The sequence below is a fragment of the Schistocerca serialis genome, chromosome 8 (assembly GCF_023864345.2).
Source record: "Schistocerca serialis cubense isolate TAMUIC-IGC-003099 chromosome 8, iqSchSeri2.2, whole genome shotgun sequence".
Classification (NCBI taxonomy): domain Eukaryota; kingdom Metazoa; phylum Arthropoda; class Insecta; order Orthoptera; family Acrididae; genus Schistocerca; species Schistocerca serialis.
This window is the reverse complement of record NC_064645.1, coordinates 496,550,857-496,573,394: the sequence shown is the minus strand read 5'-3', so window position 1 is coordinate 496,573,394 and position 22,538 is coordinate 496,550,857. Positions and strand designations below refer to the sequence as shown.

The 22,538-nt window shown below is 39.8% G+C and overlaps 1 protein-coding gene across 4 annotated transcripts in view; it reads right to left on the bottom strand.

Annotated features, from left to right (window-relative positions):
* Window positions 1-7,980: 7,980 nt before the first annotated feature.
* LOC126416805 (eyes absent homolog 2) overlaps window positions 7,981-22,538 on the bottom strand; it is a 763,097-nt gene continuing 748,539 nt past the window's right edge. For all 4 annotated transcript variants that reach the window (XM_050084676.1, XM_050084679.1, XM_050084675.1 and 1 more), the window contains 4 exons: window positions 21,188-21,302; window positions 13,236-13,357; window positions 13,031-13,131; window positions 7,981-10,501 (listed from right to left, as the gene is read on the bottom strand). In XM_050084676.1, coding sequence (XP_049940633.1) covers window positions 10,421-10,501; window positions 13,031-13,131; window positions 13,236-13,357; window positions 21,188-21,302 — 419 coding nt within the window. In that variant the 3' untranslated portion in view covers window positions 7,981-10,420. The remainder of the gene's footprint in view (window positions 10,502-13,030; window positions 13,132-13,235; window positions 13,358-21,187; window positions 21,303-22,538) is intronic.

The window sequence follows — 22,538 nt, the reverse complement described above, 5'->3', positions numbered from 1 at the left end:
TGAGGTCTCCACAGTACATCGATGTTGTCGCCAGTGGACGGCGGAAGGTGCACGTGCCCGTCGACCTGGGACCGGACCGCAGCGACGCACGGATGCACGCCAAGACCGTAGGATCCTACGCAGTGCCGTAGGGGACCGCACCGCCACTTCCCAGCAAATTAGGGACACTGTTGTTCCTGGGGTATCGGAGAGGACCATTCGCAACCGTCTCCATGAAGCTGGGCTACGGTCCCGCACACCGTTAGGCCGTCTTCCGCTCACGCCCCAACATCGTGCAGCCCGCCTCCAGTGGTGTCGCGACAGGCGTGAATGGAGGGACGAATGGAGACGTGTCGTTTTCAGCGATGAGAGTCGCTTCTGCCTTGGTTCCAATGATGGTCGTATGCGTGTTTGGCGCCGTGCAGGTGAGCGCCACAATCAGGACTGCATACGACCGAGGCACACAGGGCCAACACCCGGCATCATGGTGTGGGGAGCGATCTCCTACACTGGCCGTACACCACTGGTGATCGTCGAGGGGACACTGAATAGTGCACGGTACATCCAAACCGTCATCGAACCCATCGTTCTACCATTCCTAGACCGGCAAGGGAACTTGCTGTTCCAACAGGACAATGCACGTCTGCATGTATCTCGTGCCACCCAACGTACTCTAGAAGGTGTAAGTCAACTACCCTGGCCAGCAAGATCTCTGGATCTGTCCCCCATTGAGCATGTTTGGGACTGGATGAAGCGTCATCTCACGCGGTCTGCACGTCCAGCACGAACGCTGGTCCAACTGAGGCGCCAGGTGGAAATGGCATGGCAAGCCGTTCCACAGGACTACATCCAGCATCTCTACGATCGTCTCCATGGGAGAATAGCAGCCTGCATTGCTGCGAAAGGTGGATATACACTGTACTAGTGCCGACATTGTGCATGCTCTGTTGCCTGTGTCTATGTGCCTGTGGTTCTGTCAGTGTGATCATGTGATGTATCTGACCCCAGGAATGTGTCAATAAAGTTTCCCCTTCCTGGGACAATGAATTCATGGTGTTCTTATTTCAATTTCCAGGAGTGTATATTAAGAACTATAAGGGACCCAAGACTGAACCTTGTGGGACACCATTCTTGATACCTCCCCAGTTAGAGAACTCTGTTGATTTTTGCAGACTATCTGTACTGTTAATTTCAACCTTCTGAAGTCTTCCAGTTAAGTATGAATTAAACCATTTGTGCACTGTCCCACTTGTATCACATTACTTAAGCTTATCTAGAAGAATTTCATGATTCACACAATCAAAAGCTGTTGAGAGATCACAAAATATCCCAATGGGTGATGTTTGGTTACTCAATGTATTTAATATTTGATCATTGAAAGCATATATAGCATTTTCTGTTGAAAAGCCTTTCTGAAAACCAAGTTGACACATTGTTAGTACTTCATTTTTACAAATATATGATGCTATTCTTGAATGTATTACTTTTTCAAGAGTTTTGGATAAAGCTGTGAGAAGTGAGACTGGGCAGTAGTTGTTAGCATCAGATCTATCCCCTTTTTATGCAATGGTTAACAGCAGTGTATTTCAGTCTACCTGGAAAAATGCCCTGTTTCAGTGAGCTACTACATATGTGGCTAAGAATCCCACTTTTTTGTTGGTAACACGCTTTTAGTACTCCATTGTAAATGCCATTAACTTTACTCAAAATTCAAAGTACTCTGAAGTACGTTACCTAGTTCCGAGTGAAAATCAAACAATGAAAAATCCAGGATGGAATGCAACTACCAGAGAAGGTAAGTTGCTACTCACCATATAGCGGAGATGCTGAGATGTGCGATAGGCACAACAAAAAGATTCACACAATTATAGCTTTTGGCCATTAAGGCCTTTGTCAGCAGTAGACACACATACACACACACACTCACGCAAATGCAACTTATACACACATCTGCAGTCTCAGAGAACTGAAACCACACTGCGAGCAGCAGCACCATTTCATGATTTCATGATGGGAATGGTGATTGGATGGGGTTAAGGAGGAGGCTGGGGTGGGGAGGGGGATGGATAGTATGGTGGGAGTGGCAGACAGTGAAATGTTGCAGTTTAGATGGAGGGCAGGAGAGAAGATGCGGGGCAGGGGAATGAGACTGGGTGTGGTGGTGTAGTGACGACTGTGTAATGCTGGAATGGGAACAGGGAGGGGGCTGGATGGGTGGGAACAGTGACTAACGAAGGTTGAGGCCAGGGGGTTACGGGAACTTAGGATGTATTGCAGGGAAAGTTCCCACCTGTGCAATTCAGAAAAGCTTGTTTTGTTGGGAAGGATCCATATGGCACAGGCTGTGAAGCAGTCATTGAGATGAGGGATATCATGTTTGGCAGTGTGTTCAGCAACAGGGTGATCCACTTGTTTTTTGGGCACAGTTTGTCGGTGGCCGTTCATGCGGACAGACAGCTTGTTGATTGTTATGCCTACTTAGAACACAGCACAGTGGTTGTAGCTTAGCTTGTAAATCACATGACTGCCTTTGATGGGATAGGTGATGTTAGTGACCGGACTGGAGTAGGTGGTGGTAGGAGGGTGTATGGGAAAGGTCTTGCATCTAGGTCTATTACAGGGGTATGAGCAATGAGGTAAGGTATTGGGAGCAGGGGTTGTGTAAGGATGGATGGGTATATTGTGTAGGTTCGGGGGACAGCAGAATACCATGGTAGGAGGGGTGGGAAGGATAGCGGGCAGGACATTTCTCATTTCAGGGCACGACGAGAGGTAAGCGAAACCCCTGGCGGAGAATGTAATTCAGTTGCTCCAGTCCCGGATGGTACTGAGTTATGAGAGGAATGCTCTTCTGTGGCCAGACTGTGGGACTTTGGGAGGTGGTGGGAGACTGGAAAGATAAGGCATGGGAGATTTGTTTTGTACAAGGATGGGAGGATAATTATGGTCAGTGAAGGCTTTAGTGAGACCCTCAGTATATTTTGAGAGGGACCGCTTGTCACTGCACATGCGATGACCACGGGTGGCTAGGCTGTACGGAAGGGACTTCATGATATGGAATGGGTGGCAGCTGTTGAAGTGGAGGTATTGCTGGTGATTATTAGGTTTGATATGGACAGAGGTACTGATGTAGCCATCTCTGAGGTGGAGGTCAACACTAGGAGGGTGGCTTGTTGGGTTGAGTAGGACCAGGCGAAGCAAGTGGGGGGAAAAGTTGTTGAGGTTCTGGAGGAAGGTGAATAAGGTGTCCTCACCTGCAATCCAGATAGCAAAGATGTCATCAATGAATCTGAAACAGGTGAGGGGTTTAGGATTCTGGGCTTTTAGGAAGGATTCCTCTAGATGACCCATGAATAGGTTAGCATAGGATGATGCCTTGTGAGTGCCCATAGCCATACCATGGATTTGTTTGTAGGTAATGCCTTCAAAGGAGAAGTATTGTGGGTGAGGATATAGTTGGTCATGGAGACTACGAAGGAGGTTGTTGGTTTGGAATCCATAGGGTGTCTGGAAAGGTAGTGTTCAATAGCAGAAAGCCCATGGGCATTAGGAATGTTAATGTACAGGAAGGTGGTATCAATTGTGATGAGCAGGGCACCGTGTGATAAAGGGACAGGAACTGTGGAAAGTTGGTCAAGGAAATGGTTGGTATCTTTTATATAGGAGGATAGGTTCCGGGCAATAGGTTGAAGGTGTTGGTCTACGAGAGCAGAGATTCTCTCAGTGAGGGCACAGTAACCGGCCCCAATGGGGTGTGCTGGGTGGTTGGGTTTATGAACTTTAGGAAGCATGTAGAAGGTGAGAGTGTGGGGAGTGGTAGGGGTAAGTAGAGAGATAGACTCTGGGGAGAGGTTCTGGGATGGGCCTAAGGACTTGAGTAGTGACTGGAGATCCCGCTGGATTACTCTTTTTGAGTGAATGTTATATGAATGGAATGACAGACATTTATATAGTAGTGTCAGAAAACAATGTAGCCAACATTTTTACCAAATCTTTGAGCAAAGATGAATTTTTAAAATTTTGAGAAATGTTGAACGTAACTTGATTGCAATTTAAGTTTAGGGAGGCTTGTTGGAATGTGGTACATTTATAACGAAAGCATGAAGAGGGATGTATGTTGTATTTGGCTTGTCATTAATTATTGTTCTTAACATTATAACATTATGCATATTACTTTGTAAATTATGTGCATAATATGTACATAAAGAAATCAGGATATGTAAAATCAATGAATTTTAAACACCAGTGTATTGTGTGAAAAAAATAAGGATGATTAACATTAACCAATTAGATTAAGTTTTATTATTTATCTTACAATTACAGTCATAACAGTACCTGAGTATGAATTGTCAAACAACTTTATTTTTCACGTATATGTCCAAGTTATTCTATTTGGTGACAAAAAACATTAATATTATTTCAGATATATCCTGAGGATGAAGCATGTCTAGTATTTTACAAGGTGAGAAAAAATGGGACATACCGATATATGACAAATGGTGAAAGTTGGACCTTGGTGGTTAATGTGACAATAAGGAGTTCAGAGAATCCAGACAAACAAAATAAACTATCTTCTGAGAATGAATAAGATCATAATCTTGTTTGCCATAAAGATATGAAAATTTCATTTTAAAAATGGGCAATTAAAATTTTTGTAATCAATTTAGTCTTTTTAGCAAGAAGATGCATAAATCACAAATAATTTCATTAATGTAAATTAGATGATACATAGATTTTTGTCATAGTTTCTCTTATATTAATGAGCTTGCAAATGTTAAAATTTGGACAGTCTCATCACAATATTTGTATGCATTTTGGTTCATCATTTTTTTGCTGATTTGTTAAGATACATTATGTAATTATTAACATTAACACAAGTTCTGCACTGCTCTGCTTATGTCCTGGCAGAGTCTTCTGCATAATTCTTATGTGTAAGACTGACAAGGGGCTGGGGGGCAGTGGCAGAGGGGTTTAACACCTAGGATAGGACATACTGAAATGCCCAATACCAGGACTAGGGACATTTTCCATTCTATAATCGCGTATTTTTCTTGCACATTTTGAGTACCTGTTGTTTTGCCTATTGGTATTTCCACTTCATTGAAGACTTTATTTTCACTTTTATGTCATGTTTACATTATTTTTGATCTCTTATCCATTTTATGCTGTAAAATTACTAGCATTATTGGCTTGTTAAACAGCAGCGTATTGAGACATTAATACTTATTTATGTCTGAAGATATGCTTACTACAGGATCAACAAACATGGGGCTATAAACACTGGTAACATGTTAGTGGTGGGATTTGTAAAGTAATTAAAATGTAATTAGAATATTATGCAAAACCATTGTTTGAAAATCATCATTTAATTGAATTCATATGAACACGTTACAGAATCACAACTGCAATGATATTGAGAGATTTCTATTGATTCACACTATTATGAAAGATAAGAAACCTCTCATAAAACATAAACTATTGATTGTAATTTGATTAATGTGACATTGACAACAATGAAATGCAGTGTATATAACTGTTGTGAACTTATTCAATGTGATGAGGCAGTGACCATGCGGGTCAGTCTCTGGTGGGGTCAGTCTGGAGTTAGACTTTGCCAGATTTCAGTTAGTATGTAAAATTCTTTGCAAAATGTAATGTATTTTACTGGTCTTAATTAATATAGTGGAAACGAACTTCAAAGTTTTTTCTTCCTCATTTCAATAATTAGAGTGCTATCTTTTTTTTCATTCACACACAATGAATTCAGTTATAAAATTATATTACAGCGGAGCAAGATCAGCAACAATCACCCCCATAATATGAGGACAACTTGAAGTAAGTTACATTTTACTACAGACAGTTATAATATTGAGCAATATCTTTCAGAAAGCGTTTAAATTGAATGACAGAAAGAGTTTGCTATCTTTTAATTGAAATTGTAGTAGAATTGTTATTGTGCGTGGACTGACATCATTCCAAGAACTGAGGAAAGGAAATGGTCAAGTATGTGCCACTCATCATGAAGCTTGCCAAGCATTAAATCTTCACAAAAACAATTCACACTGGGACACTTCACTTGTTGATGCATTGAACACTGCTCAACCACAGTAGCTATGCACATTACTTGCAACCATATTGACAATATGCTTCCCATACAATTCAAAAGATCTTTGGAAAAAGACTACATGACTGAAGATATTCTACAACATCTGCAGGCTACAAATCAAAATCTGGACATTCAGTCTACACTAGGTGGGTATAACATATATTTGGCAATCGCTAACAAAGCACTGCTAGAATTGAGAATGGCTGTGCTGAATTGCTCTACAAATGACCTTTTCAATTGTGATTTGAAGTAAGAAACACACTTTGATGTTGACGGACTGGGTACACTTGTTCAAATCAATCTTCTGAAACTGGTTCCTGAACAATGACAATGTCAGAATTATGCGTGCTATTATGAGCTAATATTACAGATTTTATTTCTGCCCACAGATACAGTCAAAACTTTTCTCATTTCACATATTTTGGAAATCATACACGCATGAAAAAATATTGCACTGGCAATCACATCATCTGGAATGTTTTTGAATGGTGGCCAAACAGTGCATTCAGCACTGAAACTACCACTGAATATACAATGTAGAGACATCAACATGCAGTACCAACAAAAATTCTGGAATGGGTAAAGTATACCAATCATGTCAACTCACTATATAGAACAAATCTCCTATGGCATGCAGAAAAGCATTAGAAGTACTTCATCATACACTCAAAGCTTTGAGAGGAGTTGAATAGCTCTTCAGTGGCACACTCATTTTATTGTCTGGTGATATTCAACAAATTCTACCAGTCATACTGCATTCAACAGTCACTGACAAACTTGATGTATGTCTCAAATCATCAGTTTTATAGCAACATCTACAGAAATTTATTTTGAAGACAAACGTGTGTACAACTACAACATGATGCATCCACTGCACATTTCACAATACAATTGTTGGATACTAGGAATGGGAAAATGTGTCAAAGAATCACATTCCCAACACATTGCTGTAAAATCGTAGCAACCACAGACAAACTGAGTCACAAAGTTTTCCCAAATATTATACAGGACTGTAAAAATCATCAGTGCCTCATTGTACAAGCTCTATTAGTGGTCAAAAACAATGATGCCAATGCTGTAAACTTCAGAAAGCAAAACAAAGTGACAACATATCAGCCCATCGATATTGTCATGAATCGAGATGATGTGTCAGTTATCCGATTGAAGTCTTGAATTAACTTGATTTGTAAGGCACATTGGTGCATGTTTTAACACTGAAAATTGGCATGCATATCATTCTTCTCTGAAACATAAATCCACCACAACTTTGTAATGGTACCAGGTATTCAGTGAAAAAGGTGATGAACAATATCACTGAAGTTACAATTTTAAACAGAAAATTTACAGGAAAAGATGTATTGTCACCACACAACCCAATGATTCTGACCTATATGCTACTGGAATTCTAATGTTTGCAGTTTCTGGTTCAATCTGCATTTGTAGTGACCATCAACAGAACACAAGGGCAACTGCTACAAGTATGTGGACAACATATGGCAAATCCAAGCTTCTTGCATGGACAATTGTACGTGGCCCACTCACTCGGAAAACCAGCTTTATTTGTATAGTCACCTGACAGAAAAGTAAAAAAAAAATTATGTATTCAAAATCACTTCAGTAAACAGAATTTAAGCATAGGCAAAACTTTTCTCATTTCACTTATTTTGGAAATCATGGAAAAATATTACACTGACAATTGAATTTAAGGAAAGACACTTTCTTTGAGTGGCACTTCAACACATGTCAGGTACTTGTTAGTATTTCATGAAGTTCAGTCATCTTAGTGTATTGTACTTAAATAAAATGAACATATTCGACTCATTTCTGCATCCTTTCAGTGGGATTTATAGAATTTGTTAAATATCTTGCAAAAAATGTAATGAGAACTCCATTAATTGATTGTGTTGTATTATAGTTTTTTTATTAAAGTGCAAATTCCTGTTATCACTACAGTCAGTAGGAAGAAACAATGAGAAAAACTTTCTACAACCTGACAGCAGAAAAAAATCATACAAGTTAGCACATTCAGAATGATAATAATCAATGAAATGTAAACATTAATTATGTCCAGCTTAAGTGTAATGTCATAGCTGTATTAGGGTGTCATGACTGGCTGCATTCTTCTTTGATAATTACAGGTTTTTGCTCCAAAGTGAGACATCAAGCAGAAAATCTTTTGTGGAAACTGGCACTAAATGACAGATGACAAACAAACCATAAAATATCAGTTTAGAAGATAACTGGCTTTTAGAGACTAGTAAAAGTTTCATATATTTCCGTAAGAGCAGTGTGAAAAGTTTGTTAAGACAACTGAAAACAGTGTGGTCAACTTATCATTAATTTTTTAAGTTTCATACAGTACTTTTTCTCCTTTCCACATACTGTTATTATTGTAATCTTTTGTTCATCTAACAATGTTGATATGGTTTGTATTAAAATCATATTAAAGCCAGAAAGTAGATTTGCATAATAACAAGGCAAAAAATAAAGCAATGTTTTAAATTTTGTTCATGAAAAATGGTTTCTTCATATACAATTAGAACATACATTAAGTAAGTTTGTACATTTGAGAAATATGAGCTGCATCTGTCTGAGAAGTATTGAAATGCATCAAAAAATAGAATTAAAACAGTACATGGAGACAGGACAAAGAACAAAATGAAAAATATAATGTAGTTTGACTCCAAACAATTAGTGGGAAAAGAAAATCATTCCCATTTAGACAACAACAACAAAGGGTGTCATGCCAAAACAGTTAAATGACAGGCTGATCAGCTGGATGATCTTCCACCATATACTCATATGTTCATCTATATTTTCAGCATGCTAAGCACCTCATCATCTACCAATGAAACTCTTTTGTACCACTGTTAGTTTATTTAGACAGCAATTGCTGTCAACTAGATGACTGATGTATATTTGAAAATAAAATGAAGAGTCATATACTACAAGTAGTTCTCTAATACCACAAAAGACAGTGAAGTTATCACTGTTACATAAAATGACTTACTTCATTTGTAAAACTTGCAGATCCCATCGCAGATACATATTTAAAAGTAACATGGTTTCCTTTTTTTAAAAGTTGGCATATTGCTCAAAAATATTACTGGTGAGTATTCTCACAGCTCACACTGTTAGCAAGGAGAATAACCATTATGGCATGCCACACATGTTTAAATCATGGTGAATATTCAAGACTGCATTATCAATAAAGGAAAAATAATTAAGTTATATGGATATAATTACAGAAACACCTTTCAAAGATTTCTTTATGAGCCAAATCAATTATTGTTACACCGAATTTTTTTTCTGAAATATGCAACCTATTGAACTAAAATATTTAGTCTGCATCTTGTAGTCACACAAAACAATTTTGAAGAGTCACACAGATTCTCATGACTTCGGTTGGGGAAGAAAACGCAATTTATAGAAAAGAAAGAGTGTCAACTGACTGTATATGACTTTTACATTTTTGTTCACCTTCTTTTTGTATTTTTCATAATTATTCATTCATACTCATGGTTATTCTTCTACAGTCTTTCCCAACTTCTTCTTGAAGAGTAGATTTCTGCTGCCTTACTTTTCCCTTTTACACTCATGCTACTACATCAGTTTCTAAAACGCAATCCTTAAATATCTACTTAGACTTCCATAATGGTAAGGTCACCAATGTACACATCAACTTCACACTGAAGGTGGATCTTGATCAATTTTGGTGTACTTTTCAGTGCTAGTTGTGGCAGCTTTCTGCATTAGTCAATAATTTTGGAGTATTTGTACTCTGTTTCATTCCAAGAGTTGATTTTTGTTTTATGGGAAAAGTAATTTTACAGAACCAGTACACCAAGTTTATAATTTAATTTACAAGTTTTGCTCTTTGAGATCTATGGTCAGGAAAATTACATCAGAAAAAAGAAAGAACTCAATATATGTTTTAAGTTCTAGCATACCGTGCCCCATTCACTAATGTATGTACATAATTTGTCTTCATATATAGGTCACATTTCAATATATTCAATTTTTCTCTGAAAATTATTTGCACAGTACAACTTAATTATCAATACAATCTTTACAATAACATTACTTTGTTATTAATAATAAAAAAACTATTTTATACAAAAGTAATAATCGTGACTATTGCGGCATCTTCTTACTATTTATGCATAATTATGAGACTGTATCATTAAGCTCATAAATTTTAAATAAAAAACAATTTAAACAAATTCATATACAGTTTCAATGTTTGTTTTAAAATTCAAGTTCCATAGTTACTAGCCTTTAATGGCTGTAATAAGTTCAATCACAGAAATGTATCAATATTAACACTGACACACATCATAAGAAGCCCATGTCCAAAGCATTGTACAGTGCTGCTGTGTCACTGTGACTCGTGATGCGCCAGAATGGGAAGTTCAACTGAAAAGAAGCATGCATTAGTAAGGGGAAAAAACATTTAATTTCACAAGTACACCAAACGAAGATATGTATTTTTTGGATTATAACCAAGTTGGCAGTTTCATTTTTGTACACAGTATTGTGATTTCAATTGATGGCCTAAAGAAGAGAGTAGATTAGTTTGAAATCTGAAAACATTTATTCAATAAATGATACATAGAAAACCTCAAGATATAAGTGACTTTATTAGATTGTACTGTCGAAGTATAAAAAGCTGGGCTCCTTAAAGAAGGAAACATAAACACATAATGAAACATAGAAATAATTGAAATGGAGATAGGTGAGAATTTTGAGAAAAGGCTTGGATGAATTGGACTTGTGAAATGAAGGGGTCAAATGGAGGCAATGGGTAATCAAACTGCAGTGAATGTAGTTTGACCAAAGAAATGTGAAACAACAAAGACTGAAGTAAACTGCAGAAGTAGGGATATTTAATCACAGCAATCAATCTGCAGTTTGATAATAGAAAATTATGATAATGATATGATCTGTAACTGCCTCAGACAACTGAAAAATAAAGGTGAGGTGGGACTAAGTGAACAGTAATTTAAATTTAATAATATACAAAACTGACACCTTCTCTAAACGAGAAAGCTATAATTAGTGACATATTTCTTTTCCATTTCCATCACTATACAGAATGCACCAGCCATCCCTTCATATCCGATTTTATGCAGAACAAATATTGGCTCCTCTTTTCAGACACCATGAGCATCTTTATGTGCATAAGGAAAGCAGAAATTGATAGTATCACTTTTAAATGAATACTGAAAATAGAGCATTCTCATAAAATGGTCACTAACTTAAATAACTGTAAAGAACACATACAGGAAGTGAGCACAAATACTAGGAAAAGGTACTGCATTAGAGGGATCTGGTTGCTGGAGGCCTAACTCTGCAGCAGCTCACATTTCAGGAACCAAGTCAAAGATAGTGTAGTGGAAATAGCTTGAAAATAATGAGGTTTCTATATTGTAGTGTAGTGGAAAGAGCTTGAGAATAATGATGTTTCTATACTTTATAAGTCCTGTCCTTTTTTCCTTTTCTGTTATTCCCACATATTATCATGGCTGTGCCAAGATTGCATATTTTTTTTCCAAATACTGCTTTGTTTATCATGTCAGAGGAAGAAACTATTGCTGGCCGCGGTTCTAGGCGCTCAGTCCGGAACCGCGGGACAGCTACGGTCGCAGGTTCGAATCCTGCCTCGGGCATGGATGTGTGTGATGTCCTTAGGTTAGTTAGGTTTAATTAGTTCTAAGTTCTAGGCGACTGATGACCTCAGAAGTTAAGTCGCATAGTGCTCAGAGCCATTGAAGAATCTATTAAAGTAAGCACGGTGATGATTTTGGAAGACCACTGAGTCAAGATGAAACTACATCCTGCTGTGGTCCAGCAATGGCATATGTTTTAGAAAAAGTGGATGTTTATCTTTGAGAAACTACAAATAATTCAGTTAGATGACTGTCAAAGAGATTGGGTCCAGTGAAATGATCATACATGATTTAACAGCATTTGTTCATACCCCACTCTCTCTTAAATGCTGTCTGATGCATCCAATGGGGATTATTCACACTTCAATAATGCATTTTGTGGCAATTAAATGGCCCTATGTAAATACTGTTAAAAACATTATGCTGAATCCATTGACAAACACTATCCATATGTACGAATTTGCAGTCGCATACTGTTATCATTCTAATTTGGTATGCATCACCATTCTGTTCTGATGGGACATGCTTTCCCTTTTCTTCTGATTAAAAACTAAGGCTACAGGCACAAGACTTTAACTTGCCTATGGATATCCTGGAAACTTTCTCAGTACTGATGCATTCAGTGCAACTGAGGCTTGATGTGGACTAATGTGTTTCCAATTCATAATTACTCTTGGTCTGTGTATGCACCATTTGTTGTAACGTATGTATTATTCATACTTGCTATTATTCCATACATTTATACAGGTTTCCAAAAGTCCTGCTCTCTTATAACAGGAAAATACATATCATTATATTATCTCAGGATAGGATGAGGGATCAGTGGTTGGCAGAAATCTATGAAAAACTTCAGGTTAGATAAAATGAGAGTGGAAAAATAACAGCAGTCTGAACAACAGTAGCTTCTTTGTGTAATGTGTCTGTATGCAGACATGTACCATCTTTACTACACCCTTTTAGATGAATAGAAATACTTTTCATTCCATAGATTCACAGTGAGGAGATCCTTAAGGATGTAGTACAACTGGTATTTGTAATGTGGAGTTTTAATTATGCTCTTTTCACCAGTATTAAATTATTTGTGTTACATAGAAAGACATAGCACTCTGATATAGGTCAGTAATATTTTCAGATAAATATAAGAGTGGTAAATAATATTATCGCAGTGGAATTCTCCACTCAAAGTCTTTGTGTCAACATATTAGGTTTCTGCCTACGTCAAGTGGGTGCTAATCATATGTATATTTGAGAAAGATATACAACATTTCACAGTTACCTGTTTTGCTGCAGCTTCCTCATCTGTCCCATCACCAACTACAACATATGTACATTTTCTGCCATATCGGGAGACTATGCGCTCAAAGCAGCTCTCTTTGCCTAAAATAATGTTGAATTACATAAATAGCAATCAGATTCAGACAGGAGAGAAGTAAATACATCAGCCATAACATTTAACAACTATTTTATGAGTTTACTATTACCTATTTTTGTAGCTGAATAAATGTTCTCAATAGGAAAAATTCCACCCAGACCGAAAAGCAGTACTTTTGCCAGTGCTGGCACGAGCTGCGTTGTCGTCACCAACACATTCACACAGTTGGGCCTAGAAATTAAATTAAAAACAATGAACCACTGAATAAATACTCCATGGGTTATCTCACACAAAAACATGAAGGCCTCGGGACATATAAATGTATGAGATGCTAACTATGACACAAAACACTTCTTGATTAACTCTTCTTGTCATTTTGTTCTATTAACTAGCAGCAATTTACATTGTTCTGAATGGCATTTATGCACTAGTTTTTTAATTATAAGAAAATTAGTTGACAAAAGTTGAGCTATAATTTGCAGATAAATGGTGTTCATTACTAAGAGTCAGAAATAAATTGCATGTTTGCTTAATGTTTACCAAAGGAGGAAAGAGATGTGAATAGTTAGTAACATGTAAGTTCTACCTAATAACACTACTATGATCACTGCAGAAGGCACATCTATGCAACATATCTCTTTCCTGAGTCACTACTTTAACATGTATAGGTATTCTTTGCATACAGGGCAACCCAGAACTCACCAATAAAATTTCAAAAGTTATTCAGGGTTATTTTCTGAGTATTGGTATGATAACATGCCACAATAGTGCACAACTTTATATATATTTGTTCTCAGTCATGTAAGGCTAAGGGCACATGTAAGATATATGGAATATTTGTCATCAAAGCTTTTTGATTATCCTGCAGCCAAAGCCAATAATGGCATCCAGGCGAAAACTGTAAAATCAAAAAATTTAACAGTGGCAGATGGTGTGGAATTATGTTGCAATGCATTAGAGTACACATATATATGTGCATATGTGCATCCTGCCCGCCCTCTGCCACTCCCCCCTCTCCCCCTGCCCCCCCCCCCCAAACACACACACACACACACACACACACACACACACACACACACACACACACACACTGCTTTGTTATTTAACCACAGCCTTGTTGTTATTATTTTTAATTTTAACAGTGCTAAATCTGGGATGAAATAACATCAGTATTAGACTGATAGATTGCTACTAATTACATTGAGGACGCACTGAATGGCAGACAGGTGCACTGAAAAACTGTTGTTATTTCATCTCAGATTTTCCATTGTTAAACTTGGAAATCATACATTTCCTTCAGCTGCCTATTTGCAGATCATGGCATCTACGACATTGTTGGGTTTATAGCCATTTAGACTGCACCACGTATCAAATCTCTGATAAGGAACTATGCCTGACAGCCCCAGACCAAAGATTAAATTTAAGTATTCATCACGTTCTTTCCTTTGTCTTTGTGTGTGTGTGTGTGTGTGTGTGTGTGTGTGAGAGAGAGAGAGAGAGAGAGAGAGAGAGAGAGAGAGAGAGAGAGAAGCTGTTCACTTTCACACTAATGTGCTGCATAGTTGTCTCATTCAGAAACTGGATACCTCATTCATTTAATAAATTCATAACATGGTGTTTTCTTGCATGAAAATATGTCACAGGATACCACCACAGTTATGAGAAACCAGATTTTTTATCTAAATATTAGTACAGCATAGCTGTAAAAATAAAAAAAAAAAAGAGTTCTCACTGGCAAAACAGGTGGTTAATTGTGTAAAAAATGAAAATCCAGTTCAGAAAACTTTGATTTTTATAGACAGGTGGGCTGGCCAGTATTTATAGTCAGGAGGAACAATTTCTTCTTACTGCCATAGAAACATGTAGAAACACATAATAGTACTTTCAGTTTCTGGAAACCCAGGCTCATTCTTCACACATAACCTGGGTGCATTCTATTTAGCAATATAGATGGCACCAGCTTCACATGTACACTGAAGAAAGAATTCCTGTGTTAAAATCCACAAGTGTCAGCTACCTCTTACAAGGGAACCTCCCCATCGCACCCCCCTCAGATTTAGTTATAAGTTGGCACAGTGGATAGGCCTTGGAAAACTGAACACAGATCAATCGAGAAAGCAGGAAGAAGTTGTGTGGAACTGTGAAAAAAATTAGTAAAATATACAAACTGAGTAGTCCATGCGAAGATAGGCAACATCAAGGACACTGGGAGTCAAGGAGCGCCTTGGTCCTGTGGTTAGCGAGAGCAGCTACGGAACGAGAGGTCCTAGGTTCAAGTCTTCCCTCGAGTGAAAAGTTTAATTTTTTATTTTCAGTTTATGTGACAAATTCTTATGTTTTCATCGCTTTTTTGGGAGTGATTATCACATCCACAAGAAAACCTAAATCCAGCAAGGTAGAAGAATCTTTTTACCCTTTCGCTAAGTGTACAAGTTAGGTGGGTCAACGACATATTCCTGTCATGTGACACACATGCCGTTACCAGTGTCATATAGAATATATCAGACGTGTTTTCCCGTGGAGGAATCGGTTGACCTATGACGTTGCGATCAAATGTTTTCGGTTCCCATTGAAGAGGCACGTCCTTTCATCTACTAATCGCACGGTTTTGAGGTGCGGTCGCAAAACACAGACACTAAACTTATTGCAGTGAACAGAGACGTCAATGAACGAACGGACAGATCATAACTTGGTGAAAATAAAGAAAGTAAAATTTGCAGTTGAGGGACGACTTGAACCAAGGACCTCTCGTTCTGCAGATACTCATGCTAACCGCGGGACCACGGTGCTCCTGAGCTCACATTCTCCTTGATGTTGCCTATCTTGCGTATGGACTACTCAATTTGTATATTTTATTAATTTTTTTCACGGTTCCACACAACTTCTTCCCGTTTTCTCGATTGATCTGTGTTCAGTTTTACAAGGCGTATCCACTGTCCCAACTTCTCACTACATCTGAGGGGGGTGCGATGGGGAGGTTCCCTTGTTAGATACATGCGTTATTATCTGAAATTTCAGTTTGTCGAATTCCTTCCTTAATACATCAACTTACTGTGGTGTCACCTCATAAGTTCAAAGCAATGTGAATTCATTCACTGCAGAGAAGGCATTAAGTGCTGTAACAACATTATCATATAGGAACAGGCCTTACCACTATTGAACACTACTTTTCCCAATGCCTGACAGATTCCAAACCAAAAGCCTCCTTCCTAGTCACTACTCCTTTGAAGGCATTACCTACAAACAAACCTGGGGTACGGCTATAGGCACCCACATGGCACCATTCTATGCCAACTTATTCATGGGCCATCTAGAGGAATCCTGCCCAAACACCCAGAGTCCTAAACCCTTCACCTGGTTCATATTCACTGATGACATCTTTGCAATTGGGATCGAGGCTGAGGACACCTATCCACATTCCTCCAGAACCTCAGAAATTTCTCCCCCATTTGCTTCACCTGGTCCTACTCAACCCAACAAGGCACCTTCCTAGGTGTTGATCTCCACCTCGAAGATGGCTACATCACTATCTCCAGCCATATCAAACCTGCTAACCACAAGCAATACCTCCACTTTGACAGTTGCCACCCATTCCATACCAAGAAGTCCCTTCCATATAGCCTAGCTACCCATGGTCATCACATCTGTAGTGACGAGCAGTCCCTCTCAGAATGTACTGAGGGTCTTCAAAAACCGTAATTTTCCTCCCAAAATTGTACAAAAACAAATCTCCTGTGTTTTATGTGGTGTCACCGCCAGACACCACACTTGCTAGGTGGTAGCTTTAAATCGGCCGCGGTCCATTAGTACATGTCGGACCCGCGTGTCGCCACTGTGTGATCGCAGACCGAGCGCCACCACAAGGCAGGTCTCGAGAGACGGACTAGCACTCGCCCCAGTTGTACGGACGACGTAGCTAGCGACTATACTGACGAAGCCTCGCTCCTTTGCTGAGCCGATAGTTAGAATAGCCTTCAGCTAAGTCAATGGCTACGACCTAGCAAGGCGCCATTAGTAACATTGCATGTATCAGATGTACCAAAAGGATGGATTAAAGTTAAGTATTCCAGAAGCTATGTACTTTTCTTTATAGCATTCATTACGTATCCTGTTTCAGACCTCACGCCATCCTGCTTTAGCTTAGCGCGTGCCGTGTGATAGTGAAATTATTTCCCCGACGTGACGTAGCAGCTCTGTCCTACGAAGAAATTTTGTCTGCTTTAGATGCCTATTTCAAGGAAACAGTTAATGTAGTTGCAAAGAGGTATACTTTCTTTCGTACAAAATGTACGGCCGGTCAAACTAATAGGGAGTGGGTTGCAACATTGCAAGGCCTTACAAGGGATTGTGCTTTTGAGTGTGAATGTGGACTCCCTTATTCAGATACTATGGTACGTGATGCAATAGCACAGAACGTTTCTGATGTTCGCATACGGGAATAGATTTTGAAACTAGTCAATCCCTCCCTTCAACAAGTGATAGACATATTGGATAGACAAGACACGCTTGACTTTGCTCAGGAATCGTTTGCAACTTCGCCAGCCGTGTGTAACATTAACCGGCCCGCCGGGTGCGCTGCACGGACAGGTAAACTGCCCTCGCGCACGTCCACGCAGCTGCCGCCACGCTCTAAACCAGGTGTGCCGCGCCAGCATACAAATGCAGTGAAATCATGCCCGCGGTGTGCTACTAGGCATTCGCGTGAAAATTGCCCGTCACGCCAAGCTATTTGCTTTTTCTGTAATAAGAAAGGACATGTTCAAAGTGTTTGCCAGAAAAAGCTCAGATCAGACGATCACAACCATTCCAGGCCCTTTGCTTCGCGCCGGAATCGAACCAAGAATACTCAGGCTCATGAACCTTCGCCCATGGACATTCATGTAGTTAATTCCACTTCGTCCAGTGCCACTGTCTCTAACAGTGACTGTGTTCATCCCACACAAAGTGTGCGTCGACATCGCCGGAAATCACGTCAATTAGCAAGTGATGCTGTACCTGTATCAGTTCAAATTGCACGAGACAGTCGCTCTTGTCATCAGCAGGCCAATAAACTTTTTGTAGATTTGGACTTTAATGGCAAGATCATACCATTCCAGCTCGATACCGGAGCTGCAGTTTCATTGCTCAATCATGACACGTACAAACAACTGGACAAACCTCCGTTGCGTGCCGCGCATGTTAAGTTACATAGTTATTCAGGACAGCATATCCCTGTGTTAGGACAGTGCACTCTTCTTGCAACATACAAGGGACAAACAAAACTTGTGTCATTTTACGTTCTTCGTTCTTGTTTGGTTTAGATTTATTTCAATTGTGTAACTTGTCTATTGTAAATCAGGTCCTATCAGTGAACCTGACTGTGCCTTCCGCCAGTGTTTCTCGGCTATGTGAAGAATTTGCAGACATTTTTGCACTGGGCTTAGGTTGCGCTCAGAACTATGAAGCACATTTGGAACTGAAAGTCAACGCGCAACCGAAATTTTTCAGAGCGCGCAATGTTCCTCACGCATTGCGTGATGAGGTCGCAAGAACATTACATGATTTAGAATCACAAGGTGTGATTGAATGTGCGCAATGCCTCTTCTCTTTCAGCTCCGCTTCATCGCTTACGCCATACAGGTGTTCCGTTCGTCTGGACGACAGAATGCGAACGGGCCTTTCGCCAGTTGAAATCGGCGTTGCTTTCAAATACTTGCCTTACACCATTCGATCCCCAGAAACCCCTTTTGTTGATGGTAGATGCATCGGATTTCGGGATCGGTGCTGTGCTTGCGCACAGAGATGGGTAGCATGATCGCCCTATTGCCTTTGCGTCCAAATTGCTCTCGTCTGCGCAAAGAAATTATTCACAGATAGAGAAAGAAGCTTTGGCTCTCGTGTTTGGTGTTACTAAGTTCCATGATTTCTTGTATGGTCGTCACTTTACCATCATCACAGACCACAAACCTTTGACGTCGCTTTTTCATCCGAACAAGCCTGTACCTCCGCGTACAGCGCAGAAATTCATTCGCTGGTCTATTTTCCTCTCGCAGTACCGCTACGATATCTTGTATCGGTCCACTGCTAAGCACGGAAACGCCGATGCGTTGTCCCGTTTGCCTGTTGCTGAGGATAGAGCATTCGATTCTTCCAAACTTGCTTCCATGTTCATTAATTCGGAAACCGATGCAGTGGTCGAATCGTTTCCGATTGATTTTCGTCGTGTAGCTACAGCCACAGCTGCTGACCCGGTCCTTGCTACCATTTTGCGTTTTGTTGCTACACAATGGCCTTTGTCAAAGTCTCGGATTGAGGATCCGTTGGTTCGCCGATTTGTGGGGGAGGAATGTGGTGTCACTGCCAGACACCACACTTGCTAGGTGGTAGCTTTAAATTGGCCGCGGTCCATTAGTACATGTCGGACCCGCGTGTCGCCACTGTGTGATCGCAGACCGAGCGCCACCACAAGGCAGGTCTCGAGAGATGGACTAGCACTCGCCCCAGTTGTACGGACGACGTAGCTAGCGACTATACTGACGAAGCCTTGCTCCTTTGCCGAGCCGATAGTTAGAATAGCCTTCAGCTAAGTCAATGGCTATGACCTAGCAAGGCGCCATTAGTAACTTTGCATGTATCTAAAGAGCCTCACTTGTATCGCCACAATCTCCAGATGTACCAAAAGGATGGATTAAAGTTAAGTATTCCAGAAGCTACGTACTTTTCTTTATAGCATTCATTACGTATCCTGTTTCAGACCTCACGCCATCCTGCTTTAGCTTAGCACGTGCCTTTCGGCTTCCTCTCATTGTGTCTAGGCTGTCTTGTCTAGACACAACATTTTATCTTTCCAGTCTCCCACCATCTCACAAAGTTCAACTGTCCAGCCACAGAGAAGCACTCCCCTCATAACTCAATATCACCCAGGACTGGAACATCTGAATTACATTCTCTGCCAGGGTTTTAACTACCTATCATCATGCCCTGAAATGAGAAATGTCCTGTCCACTATCTTTCTCACCCCTCCCACAATGGTATTCTGCTGTCCACCAAACCTATACAATATACTCATTTGTCCCTACACAGCCCTGCTCCCAACCTCTTACCTCATGGCTCATACCCCTGTAATAGACCTAGATGCAAGACCTGTCCTATACATCCTCCCAACACCACCTACTCTTGCCTGGTCACAAACATCACTTATCCCATCAAATTCAGGGCTATATGTGAGACCAGTTGTGATCTACAAGCTAAGCTGCAACCACTGTGATGCATTCTATGTGGCCGTGACAACCAACAAGCTGTCTGTCCGCATAAATGGCCACCAACAAACTGTGAGCAAGAAACAAGTGGACCACCCTGTTGTTGAGCACACTGCCAAACATGACAGCCTTCATTTCAATGACTGTTTCACAGCCAGTGCCATATGGATCCTTGCCACCAATACCAGCTTTTCTGAATTGCGCAGGTGAGAGCTTCCCCTGCAATATATCCTACGTTCCCGTAACCCTGCTGGCCTCAACCTTCGTTAGTCATTGTCCTCTCCCAGCCAGCCCCTTACCTGTTCCCATTCCAGCACTACACAGCCCTCATTCGTCCCTCACACCCAGTCTTTCTACTTCTCTCCTATCCCCTCCCCACCTACATCTCCGATGCCCTTCGCCTAACCTCCCGACTACACATAGCTGCCATACTATTTTTCCACATCCTCCCTGCGCACTCCCCAACAGCAGGTCACTGTCTGCTGCCCCTACCCTACTATCCCTCCCACTCCCCACCCCAGCCTCTTCCTTACCCCCACCCAGTTGCCACTCCCATCATGCACTGGTGCTTCTGCTCGCAGTGTGGCCTCAGTTGCTCGAGACTGCAGTCATGTGAGTGTGAGTTGCATTTGCGTGAGTGTGTATGTGTGTGTTTGTCATCTAATTTTGATGAAGGCCTTACTGGCTGAAAGCTATACTTGTGACAGACTTTTTGTTGTGGCTATCTATGACTCTGCATCTCCACTATACGGTGAGTAGCAACTATCCTTTTCACAGTATAGGAATAGAATTAACCATTATAAGCTTAATTCCTGCTACTTACCGTGAATTAATTAATGTCAGACATTTGTTGGCTAATGTTAACCAGTTGTCTGTTATGGTTTCAATTTCAGCTCTAAGTTGCAACCATTGTTCACGCTTTGCTGGCCCGAGAAGACCTAAGGAAAAGAAATTCACATACATGAATATGGGAAAGAATAGTTGCAATTTTCAGTAAAGACATTAGAAAGTGTTGGGTAAATAATATCTCAAGTAATAATATGCCACTGCAAAGTAATAAATAATGGAAGGTATAAAAGTAAGAGTTCATCATATAACTGAGGTGTTGAGTGGCTAACATGTGCATAAACAAGACTGGGAACATTGCTAAGCTTTTTGATGATGTCTTCCTTCAGACCTAAGTAGTAAAATAACTCTCAGCTCTGTGGTGAGTGGTAACTCTTACTCTTTCAATTTATTCAAGTAAGAATATAATATATGCAATGTCAGTGTGCATTCAACTTTGCACTTCATTAGAAAGGGTAACTGAAGTCACACAGATTGCATTAGGGAAATACAGGGACCATCTTGTAATTTTTTATTATTATTATATATTTCACTGTTAGATTACACAAGTGATGTCATTATTGATTTCAACTTATTACCAAGTTAGCATTAAATGATCAATTTAAGTAAATACTAGCAAACTAAATCACACATCCAGTTAGCTTCTATGTACAAAACCATATATACACTAGACTCTCGCCATTCCTGGCACATATAGGTGCTGGATTAGCAGAAGTGCCAGATTATTGAGTGTCTGAAATTTATGTTATTCATTTATCTGTTTTTTTATTTATTTTGAAAGCACAGGGGATATGGTGTACTGTACTTTATTAAACTGAAGCATACAATTTTAAAACACAGAGGATATACTTTATTAAATCCAAAAATACATTAATTTTCAAAGAAAACTTAGTCCTTGACTGTATACTGTACATAACTATACAGCAGTATCACTCACTATGAAACATGTTCCTAATTTATAACAGTCACAATGATGATACGTGATGGTGACATGCTTTACAAGCGTTACATCGGTACTGCACGTATCTGGTTGTTGCATAATGTACTCCAGGAAGACTTTGGCACCTTCAGTGCAAGCAGTGTGAGAAATCTTCATGCTCTCTCCTCCTGCATTTTCTTCTTCATCACTTTTATCATTACTTTCTTGCACGCTTTTGATTATTTCTTCATCTGTTAAAGTTTGGTCTCTATCACAGTTTTCCTCATTCAGCTACTTAGTAACATCTTCATCATCAATTTTGTCTCCTCCTGGAAGGTTGTGGAACATGTCAGTGTACAAAGTAATTGATAATTCGGAATTGACTGGCTCATTGCTGTCACTCACTACT